This window comes from Cuculus canorus, chromosome 3 (assembly GCF_017976375.1).
Source record: "Cuculus canorus isolate bCucCan1 chromosome 3, bCucCan1.pri, whole genome shotgun sequence".
Classification (NCBI taxonomy): Eukaryota; Metazoa; Chordata; class Aves; order Cuculiformes; family Cuculidae; genus Cuculus; species Cuculus canorus.
This window is the reverse complement of record NC_071403.1, coordinates 76639514-76650908: the sequence shown is the minus strand read 5'-3', so window position 1 is coordinate 76650908 and position 11395 is coordinate 76639514. Positions and strand designations below refer to the sequence as shown.

General features: G+C 47.9%; 1 protein-coding gene across 1 annotated transcript in view; it reads left to right on the top strand.

The window, feature by feature from the left end:
• The first annotated feature begins 6873 nt into the window (after positions 1–6873).
• The window catches only part of ZC3H6 (zinc finger CCCH-type containing 6), a 31880-nt gene continuing 27358 nt past the window's right edge, over positions 6874–11395 (top strand). The window contains exon 1 of the mRNA XM_054062278.1: positions 6874–7370. Within this exon, the coding sequence (XP_053918253.1) occupies positions 7279–7370 (92 nt within the window). The 5' untranslated portion in view covers positions 6874–7278. The remainder of the gene's footprint in view (positions 7371–11395) is intronic.

The following is an 11395-nucleotide window of genomic DNA, read 5'->3' as shown; positions in this document are numbered from 1 at the left end:
CCTCACTGGGATGCTGGGGGTGAAATCCTCCACGTGCCAGCTCTGAGCACAGCCAGGGCTGCGATCAGGAGGTGATACTGGACATACTTAGAGGAAGGGCAGGGAATGAGCAGGACAAGCTACTGGACTGCTCTGCCATGCGGCTGCATCCTAGGATGCTCTGAGCAGCAGGCGATGAGATTTTCCTCGGAGCTATCCAGACCCTGGCCAAGTAGCATTTTGTCCAGGAAAGGGAGCAGTTATCCCTGCGAATCCAGCCTGGCGTGTGTTTTAAATTAGCGCCTTAGATAAGAGAGCAGTGCTGCGGAGGCGGCTGGCTGCGTCCTCGTACGCCACCGAAAAATCACTGCTGAAAGACAAAAGCCGTAACAGGAAAGGAGCTGAGCTGAAATGGAATATTGTATTTATTTAGGAAAAGCTGAGGATGGACAGACAGCTTTGGGGAAAAAACGAAGTTATGTGAAATAAGGCTACAGAGCAGGCAGCTCAAAGCCTTTGGTTCACCAGAGGCATAGTCTGCCCTGTTGTAGTTGCTTAGCCTGCTTGGATGTGTTTCTGCAGTGTGCTGTTACAGCATTTAGGGATGATAAAGAAATCCCTGTGTTTGGGGATGTGCTCCTCCATGAGATGCAGATGAGTATCTGCCAGGAACAGCTTCTGTTTCTTTACCTCTGCTGCCTCCATCACCTGTTCCTATCTGTGGTATTTCTGATGGTGCAAATGATGGGTTTCATCATCCTTACACTGGCGACACTTTTCCCCCCAAACCTTGCCAGGCTCTGGGAGCTGAAAAAGAGGATCCTGTAAGATGCTAAGTCCCTGGCGGGGCAGAATTGTTTCCATCTGATGCTTTAATCAGCTAATGAGGCTGGAGACTTTTCCTTGCACTGGAAGCTTTTCCTTACAGCACAACCCTGAAATGCCATGTTCCTGATTCCTGAGGCCAGGGTGAACTGGTTTCCCCTCTCCATGATGGGTTGGCACTGTGCCGGGGCTTGTGAAGCAGCCATGCCCGTCCTCCCAGCCGCTTCTCACCCGCCTCGAGGGCCAGGACCAGAGCTGGGAAGCTCAGCTGTCTCTCCCAGTGTTAACTGGCTGCAGATCTCCCTTTCAGCCCCAGAAACGTTTAAGGTCGGCTCTCAAGTGTCTGGACTGGGCTGCAAATCTCTGGCCAGCATTTGAGCTGACTAAAGGGTTTTTTTTTTCCCCTTCCCAGAGCAGCCACTCCAGCATCTTGCAGACTTCCAGAGCCTGGAATGTGCAGAGAGAAGCTCTTCTTGCTCTGCTAAATACAACTTCTCATTGGGATAATAACATTTCAGAGCCCCCAAAATAGCTGGTTTGCTTCTGCTCCCCTTCTGTGGGCTGAAGGGAGGCGGTCACCGGCACAGCTGACTCCAGATGCGCTCCATGTGCCCTGGAAGAGGTTGGCTATCCTGTCTGAGCCCCAAATCCACAGTCTCTCACCTTAAAGTTCTAGAGGGTGAGGAAGCAATGGCTGAAGACCTTGTGTGGAGGTGACCTTGGATGGAGGCTACTCAGCACCTGATGAGGTGCCAGGAGAGAAATATGGCACCTTTAATTTCTAAGTTCTTATATGGGAAAGCACTCCCTCTCCTCTTCATCCCATGAGGGGAGAGAAGCCCAAATATCAGGGCCAGGGTGAGAGAACACAACCACAGCTTCATGACCTGTTTTCTCCTTCTATTCATCATTCTTTTTCCAAAATATCTTCCTGATGAGCCTTTCCTTGCTGAGCATCCAAAATCCTCAGCATTCCTGTGCTTCTCCTCACCTTCAGCCTAATGAGAATCATCCCTGCAAACAAAAGAATTATAATTATTTCTTTAACACACAAGAGAATGTCAGGTTATTTGCAACTGCAGGCTAACATCTGAATTTTTTTACCTAGCTAGCATTCCTGAGAAATCCATGCCTTGTGCACGTCCATCACCACTGCATTGTCTCCTCCCACCCCACAGGTCTGTATCAGTTCAAATCCTTGCTGAAGTGAAAGCATGAGCACACACGCCAAAACTCTTATTAATCCTGTTAAGGGCTTTAATGAGGAGCTGAACCACGGCGTTTTTATTTGTTATGGTTGCTAGGTATGTTGCTATGCTCTCCACACCATGCCCCAGATCCCAGTATATTTGTGATATCCGAGAGGGCGTACTGGGGAATTTGTTAAGCTGCTGTTGCCAAATTTAGTTATCCTTTGAAAAAAAAGAGCCATTCAGGAGCTTCTCGCAAGCATACCTTTTTCCCTGACAACGCAAACACACGTTAAGGATGTTTAAACAAACAGCTCCGTACTGCTCCTGCTGACACATTTTGATTTCAAATGGGTTTTTGCACCTGTGCAGGCTAGAAGAAAAGCAGGATCCAGGCTTTTATTCTGAATTTGAAATCCCTTAATTTTTGCCCATTGCCTGGGGAGACAGTGCTGAGCCCTGTGAGCATGAGATGCTCACATGCTGATGAGATTAATTAGCCTTAATTAGCTATAACAGGGATCACCAGCCCCACCTGAGGCTACCACCCACCTTTCTCCCACACTCCCTGAAGCCCCATTTCCTTCCCTCAGCTGCAGGGGTGTTGGTCTCCAGCTCAAGTTGGTTTCCTGGCTTGATTTTGGATTTTTGTGATGATCTGGACCCTTTGCTGAAGCTAGCCATGATCTCCTGCCCTGCTCAGGTACCAGCCTGGTGGGTGAGATCACAGAGAGATGGCTTTTTCTCCATGGATGTGTGGCAATGAAGAGATGGGGACTTTTCAGGACAGAAATTGGACCCCTCACTACAAGAAGGACACCAGGGTGCTGGAGTGTGTCCAGAGAAGGCTAACAAAGCTGGTGAAGAGTCTGGTGGAGAAGTCTTATGAGAGGTGGCTGAGGAAACTGGTGTTGTTTAGCCTAGAGGAAAGGAGGCTGAGGGGAAACCTTTATCACTCTCTACAGCTCCCTCAAAGGAGGTTGTAGTGAGGTGAGTGTTGGACTCTTCTCCCAGTTAACAAGTGATAGGATGAGAAGAAATGTTCTCAAGTTGCACCAGGACAGGTTCAGGTTTGACATCATGAAGAATTTCTTCAATGAAAGGGTTATTGCACACTGGAACAGGAAAGTGGTGGAGTCTCCATCCCTAGAGGTATTTAAAAGACAGGCAGATGAGGTGCTCAGGGATATGGTTTAGTAGTGGACAGGTACAGTTGGACTCAATGATCTCAGAGGTCTTTTCCAACCAAACAATTCTATGAATTGTCCCAACCACAATCCACAAGAAATCAAGAAAAGCAGTCTTTGCTGCCTTCCCTGGGGGTAAAGACACTTTGCCTCTGTGTAAGGGGAAAAAAAGTCCCTCTCAAAAGGGAACCAATGTGGGTGTTCTCTTTTTCTTTTTTTTTAATTCTTTTTTTTTTATTTGCTAGGATTGCTGGCACTGGAAAAAGAGAGTCATATGTCCCAAAAAGCCGTGTAGGCCAGGGAGACAAGCCTGTAAAGGAAAATAAGTTGATGTAACTTATTTGGGATTTTTCCAGAAAATTTCGACAAAGTCCCTCAAAAGACAATGTTAAAAGGAATATCGTTAAAACAGTTGGAGAACAATAAACAAGCATCTCCTGGGGACTATGAATTGCTGAGAGTCAGCAACACTGGCGTAGGAATAAAAGACCAGCTCTCAGCATGCAGAGGTCTAGCAGGTGGGATATCTCCATCCTGGTGCCAGTGTTGTTGTAAACAGACACATAAAGCTTATGGAAGGAAGGATGAGCAATGAGGTGACAACATTTGCAGCTGATGCTATTTATTTGAATTGGACCAGACTCTCCTAAGGCAAAGGTACTGAACTTGGAAACACAGGACTGCAGAAAAGGACGAGGTTCACTGAAAACACAAAATGATGTGCACAGAAAGGGATGCTTAGAGCTGCGTCCTCTGTTACCAGACTATGGGAACATGGGAAGGCAGAACATGGGAAATGTCAGCCTGTAGCAGGCTGGGATCTACCTAAAGGCACACGTCAGCCACTGTGCCCAGCTAAACCTCTTATCATAGAGTGATAGGATGAGGGGGAATGGTTTGAAGCTGAAAGAAACGAGATTTAGATTAGACATTAGGAAGAAATGTTCTCCTCTGAGGGTGGTGATGCAGTGGCACAGGTTGCCCAGAGAAGTCATGGATGCCCCATCCCTGGAAGTGTTCAGAGCTAGGCTGAATGAGGCTTTGAGCAACTTGATCCAGTGGAAGGTGTCCCTGTCCACAGGTATGGGTGTTGGAACTGTATGATCTTTAAGGTCCCTTTTGACCCAAACCATTCTATGATAATTACCAACACAAGCATGATTTCAGGGCGATTTTCCTCATTATTGGCTTCAATGGTGCTCTGCAGCATTTTGTTCCATAGATCTATCAGGGATTTCTTCACGAGTTTTAAATTTTCTCCTTTTTAATAATGCAAGTCTTTGTAGCAGCCTGTTCTGATGGGAGGTGTCCATACCCATGGCAGGGGGACTTGGAACTAGATGGGCTTTAAGGTCCCTTCCAACCCAAACCATTCTATGAAGTGATGCCAATAAAACTGTACCTTCTCTTCATCTCCTTTGTCCAGATTAAGCTCATAGTTTCTTAGACTAGTTAATGCCAGTTTTTATCATGTCCTGACCAATAAACCCCACTCTAAGCAAAGATTTTATTACCCATCTTGGCTATGTGTGGAGTTTTCCAGTCATAGAATAGTCTGAGTTGGCAGGGATGTTAAAGATGATCCAGTTCACCATGGGCAGGGACATGTCACACTAGAACAGGCTGCCCAAAGCCCCATCCAACCTGGCCTTGAACACCTCCAGGGATGGGGCAGCCACAACTTCCCTGGGCAACCTGTGCCAGTGCCTCACCACTAATAATGAAGAAATTCCTCCTTACGTCTAGTTTAAATCTGCCACTCTCCAGTTTATACCTATTGCCCCTCGTCCTATCACTACAAGCCTTTGTAAACAGTCCCTCCCCAGCTTTCCTGTAGCCCCTTCAGGTATTGGAAGGTCGCTATAAGATCTCCTTGGAGCCTTCTTTTCTCCAGGCTGAACAATCCCAACTCTCTCAGCCTGCCCTCGTATGGAAGGTGCTCCAGCCCTCTGATCGTCCTCATAGCCCTCCTCTGAGCCCATTTCAAGAGCTCCATCTCCTTCTTATGCTGAGGATTCCAGAACTGGACACAATACTCCAGGTGAGGTCTCAAAAGAGAGGAACAGAGGGGCAGAACCACCCCCCTTGCCCTGCTGGCCACGCTTCTTTTGATGCAGCCCAGGATATGGTTGGCCGCCTGGGCTATGAGCGTACATTGCTGGCTCATATCGAGCTTCTAATCAACCAGTACCCACAACTGCTTCTCTGCAGGGCTGCTCTCAATCACATCATCCTCCACCCTGTATTGAAATCACTGATTGCCCCGACCCAGGTGTAGGAATTCACACTTGGCCTTGTTGAACCTCATGAGGTTCGCACAGGCCCACTTCTCCAGCACAAACTGGACAACCAGTCCCCTTTGGATAACATCCTGTCCTTGCAGTGTGGCAACTGCACCACTCAGCTTGGTGTCATGTCACCTGCAAACTTGCTGAGGGTGCACTCGATCTCGCTGTCTATATCATTGATGAAGCTATTAAACAGCACTGGTCCCAGTATGGACCCCTGAGGGACACCACTTGTCACAGATTTCCATCTGGACTTCAAGCCATTGACCACTACTCTCTGAATACGACCATCCAACAAATTCCTTATCCACTGAACCACCTGCCCATGCCTCTCCAATTTAGAGATGTTGTGGGGGACCATGTCAAAAGCTTTACATTAAGTCCAGATAGATCACATCTGTCATTTTTCCTGTGTGCACTGCTGTGGTTACCCCTTCACAAAAAGCTGACGGGCTGTGTAGCTTTGAGGAGGCTGAGACCTTACCGTGCTCTACAACTACCTGAAAGGAGGCTGTAGAGAGGAGGGAGCTGGCCTTCTCTCCCAAGTGACAGGGGACAGGACAAGGGGGAATGGCCTCAAGCTGCGCCAGGGGAGGTTCAGACTGGATATCAGGAAAATATTTTTCACAGGGTCATTGGGCACTGGCAGAGGCTGCCCAGGGAGGTGGTTGAGTCCCCATCCCTGGAGGTGTTTAAAAGACGGGTAGACGAGGTACTCAGGGACACGGTTTAGTGGCAGATGGGAATGGTTTCACTCGATGATCCAAGAAGTCTTTTCCAACCTCGTGATTCCCTAAGTCGCCGCTGGGAGGGGGCGTGTCCTCGCGCTCTCGCGAGGTGGCGCGGGGCGGAAGCGGGAGGGGCGGGGGGGAAGCGGGGAGACGGCGGGACCGGCCCAGGAAGCGCTCCGCCGTGACGGGGCGGTGGCCGCCATCGCGCCCGATGGGGCGCGCAAGTGACGCCGAGCCCCGCCCCTTCCTCTCCGCTGGGGCGCGCGCGCGCGCACACATGCACACATACACACGTCGCCCGCGTGAGGCGGTGTGTGTGAGACTGAGGGAAGGAGGAGGGGGCGTGTCCTGTGACGTCACGGCGGCGCTGACGAGCGGCGCGCGGAGGCCAATCGGCGCTCGGCGAGGCGCCGGGGGCGGGGTGCGGCCGGCGCGCGCGGCGGCGCGGAGGAGGAGGAGCAGCAGAGCGAGCGCGGGCGGGTCGGCGGCCACAGCGAAGGCGACGCCATCGCCGCCCCGACGGGCGCCGAGAAGACGCTGTGGTGGTGGCGGCGGCGGTGGCGGCGGCGGCGGGGCCGCTGAGCCGTCTGGGGAGGGCAAAGCGCCGCGGGGGTCGCTGCTGCTGTTGCTGCCGATCGGCTCCGCCGCCGCCGCCGCCATTTTGTGAGAGTGCCTCGAGCGGGCGCCATGTTTGTAAGGAAGAATTAGGGCAGCCATCTCCGGCCACCAGCACCTCCCTCCCCCCGTGTGTGTGTCCTCTCGTTCTCCTGTGCCCCGGGCCTGCTCCTGCGAGCCGCCGCCACCGCCGCCGCCTCCTCCTCCCGCCCGCGCGGGGCGGCCGGGCTCAGCCTTGTGTGCAGCCTCGCCCTGCACTGAGTGCCCGTTAAGTGTCTCACTAAGTAACCGTGAGTGAAACCTTCATCATCTCTCCGCACTGAGGGACTCCTCCTCACCGAGCCGCCCCCAGAGCGGCTGTGCGCGCCGCCGCCGCCTCCTCCCTCCGCACCACGGGCAGCGGCGGTGTCCTGCCTTCCTCCACCTCCCTCCTCCTCCTCCTCACCACACCACAGCCAGCACAATGGCCTTTGAAAGCCTGTTCTCCAAACCCCCAAACCCAGTTCTTGACCCAAACATGCCCGACTCTGACAGGCAACATGCAGGGGACGAAAGGTCGAGTAACATTCTTCTCTCTCCGCTTCTCATAATGGTGATACTAGTGGGGTGATGATGCTGGTAATGATGATGATGATGATGATGATGATGTCTGTTAATGTGCCTAGGGGGTTAACGATGTTTTTGTGGGGCGCAGGTCACCTTCAGGCTGGAAGACCGGGGTGAGGACCGGGGGTGGTGGTGATGGGGAATGCGAGGAGGGGGGGGGGTTTCTCACTGAATTAGATGTGCATTATTAGCAGGGTTTTATTTTCTGGAATGCATGCATTTTACATCTTCATTTATTTATTCTGGCTGGGAAGGGGGACTGTTTTCCATTTCTTTCCATAAATTGTAGTTTCCAGCGGGTGTCTGTTGAATGTCACCATTGTTCTTTTTCTCCCTTGCCCTGGTGCTGCTAGTCAGATAGGAAAGGGTGCTTTGAGTTGGGTTTTTTTTTTGTTGGTTTGTTTTGGTTTTTTTTTGTTCATACAAGAATCTCTCACTAGATCCATGTTTAACCATTTTTTTGCCAGATTACACTTTACACATTTAACTGGATCTTTTTTTTATGCAGATTAAGCTCTGACTGACGTTATCTTTGCCACCTCTCAATCCCCATGCGCAGAAAACCAGAGTCCTGTTCCTGGTTAAAGGACCTCTGTTCCTCCCTCCCTTTCTCTCCTGCAGCTCTGGCCTTCCTAACTAGTTCCAAAAATACTATGCCAGGGTGACAGCAACCAGTCAGTCCTTCCGTCTACATCTACTCAGAGCATTTGTGACACAACTACAGGAGTTAAAAATGCTGGTTTTGGACAGCTGGGCTTCAGTCTGTCCTCCCCACACAGCTCCACAACCATGCTCGGTGCTTGCTTTAGGGGTCTGAAAATCGAGGGGGGAAAAGACATAGGGGAGTGTTTGTGAGGGAATGTAACCTTTCCCTCACTGGAGAAAGATTCTGTGTTACAAATTGGGAAGCAAAGGGCCCTTGTGCTGACTGACCCACTGGTCCAGAATTCGTACTGTGGTTTAGTAACAGGTTCAGGGGAGACCCCAGAGTTGCTGGTTCTTGTTTTCACCTTTCTGATTCTGATTGTGAAATAGTGTAAGTTGTGTCATGCTATACATTCCAAAAAGCGTGCTGTATAAAAAGCAGACGAGTAATCCATTGGGACTGCTGAAGGTAGGGCAGAACTACTTATTAAAAGTGTGCAGCAGTAGCAAGCAAAGTGTTTCAGAGTTCCTGGAGTTAGCAAGTCAGTGACTTTTTACTGTTTCAGGCATTGAAAATACTTTGTGTTTTAAAGTCCTTCAGGACAAGCCCAAGTTACCCACTGTTCTGCTGGAAGTCTAGTTTTTCTGACTTGGGAGTTACTCATGCGATGTTGACCAGTAGAATTCCTCTGACCAGCTGTTCTCACCAGTACGCCTGCTATTACACTGGGAAATTATGAAACAGAATAAATAAGTACTGCCCAATAGTCTAGTGTACTTCTAATACAGGTTAATTTATAAACATTGTTTTATAATGTTTTCAGAAGAGCAGAAGAATAAAAAAATAAACACATTTACCTGTTAAATAATACTTTTGTAAACAAAACTTATAAAACTTCTGCTCATCTCTGGACTGAGATGTGTAAAGTGTATTCTTAATACACCTAGGTGTTGTTAAAAGAAAAAAGCCCCTCTGTATCATATCAGGTGTGTGAATGTAATCCTATCAGAACGTAACATTTTAGTTTTCTGAAGTTTATAAGGATTTCTCTGCCAGCTGGTGCCTGGGAAGGCCTGAAGAGAAACAATGTCTTTCCCGTTCACAGCAAACATGGCTGTTGGCTCACCAGGGGGAGGGGCAGCACAGCTTTAACTATGAACGGTTGTAGTTCTGAATTGGTTGTGTCCAGTCTCCCTTGTAGTCAGCTGAAAAGCCAGTTGTAAGATCTACAGAAAAGATACACTTGTGTTCTTAGTTACCTTGAATTTGAGCCTCAGTGTAAGACAAGTGTAAGACAAGTTTGGTATTTTAAAATTAATTGTTTCCATCAGTTTTTTTACTGCGTTGGTAGCTCAGTAGGACTAGTTTACTGTATTTACAGCCCGTAATAGGAAGCTGCTGAAATAATTTCTCAGTTTAGATCAATTCATGCAGTGTGAATTAATAGCAGTTCTATTAACATTTAGTTAGTTTGATTTTTAATTAATCTGTAGAATCATAACAAATTTGTTAATGTTTTTGAGAAGTAGAATATATTAAAGAACCTCATGTGTGCATACTTCACACTTTGAATATTCTAAGTTGGAAGGTTGTTTTAATTCAAAGTCTTCATTTTCTTTGATGGGGCACCTGATTAAGTAAGGAAGATTTCTCATTCTTTAGATATTTGTAGATAACTCGTTGTGGAGACATTCTCTTGGATGAAGTATTATGCAGGTAACCTTTGACAGGGTGAGAAAATGGTCCAAGCCAGGGTGCAGGCAAACTCAGTTACAGCAAACAAATACACAAAAGCGTACACAAGCAGAACTCCCCTGGCCCTCAGCAATGCCAGGCTGTATCGAAGAGAGGAATGTAGCTCGCTGAAAGGAGCCTCAGTCTATAAGCAGCTGTATGTGCAAATTATTGCTCTCTTCCAGAGGTCAGCAAGGTCTGGTTACCTGGGATAGTTTGTGGTTGCTGGTGCCATGGTCTGCAGGACTGGGCACTTCATGTTTCTTTTAAACTAAGTTTTGTAAGCTCTCTCCCACCTATGCATCGTGCTTTAGGGATATGCACGCCTATATGCACGCCTAAGGGAAGAACCAAACAGTTGTCACAAATCTCAAAGAATGCAGTCCTCATGCAGACTTCTTTTATTTTCTGACTAATCGTGAGCTAATTATGGGCATGAGAAGGACTGGTTTGCAAGTTTGTTCTGCATTTGAAATCGGTGCCAGCTTTGCAATTTCCAGGAACTTTAGAAAATAACTTGGAGTTCATTTACTTTTAAAGTGTGAAACAGTAGGCTGGTACTGGTACTTTCTGTTGGCTCTCTCTGCTTTACTGTCATTTAATCTCCAGACTTGGGAGATTGCTTATACCATTATCTGCGATAAAAATAGCAGTGACCTAATGATGGGTCTGAACATTGAGATGCTAACTTACACATCACGGAGCTGCCAGTAATGCTTCTGTAGCGAGCATGATCCTATGAATCACATTGCAAGTGTCAGTACCAGGGCTGTTTTTGTGTGCTCATGGTACGATAAAGGGAATGCTGCAGTAGAAACAGCTCTCCAACAGACACCCAAGTGGCCTGTGCAAAGATTCTTTAGAAAATTGTCCTGATTTTGGCAGAGGATGTTTGGATTTTTGCCACTCCTGTTGCATTTTGGCTTCCTTTTCTCAAGAACCATGCTAAAAGTGCACCATCCTCGTGCACTTTTAAATTACATATTGATATAATTTTTATATTTTAAAATTAAATTGGTAAAGTCGTCTTGTTATTCAAGATAAACTGATTTGAGTTTTATGAAGTGTAGCTGAGGTGTTTGATTATGCGAGTCTGCCTGCTTCTAACTGTGGTACTGTTCTTACAAAGCCTCTCCTTCACCAGCTGTATGTCCCTGGTGTATGTCCAGATAAGCCAAGTAAATGGAGACTCCACATAGCCACCCCTTTGTTCTTTTATTTTCCCAGTTTCTTCTTCCAGCTGTCTTAGGAATTGCCTACTCCCTTTCCATCTACCAGGTCTGCACTCCTGTTCTCAGCAAACATGATTTACACTCTGCTGCTCTAGCACGTCTGTCTGGTTCACCGTAATAAAGACCTGCTCTGTTAAATTACAGCCGGTGGCAAGGAAATGGAAAAATGCAAATGATGGGTTATGACCAAGATGAGTAACAGCAAATTGAAATCAGTATTTTATACCTTAGTTCTACATTTTCTCCGTTACTACTTAGTCAACATTGTATTGCAAAAGGCTTTGCCTTTGTCTTCTTTGGATCTGCGCAGCTCCTAAGCTCCCTGAAGCGCTGCAGCATTACAGATCAGGGAAGCATTTGTG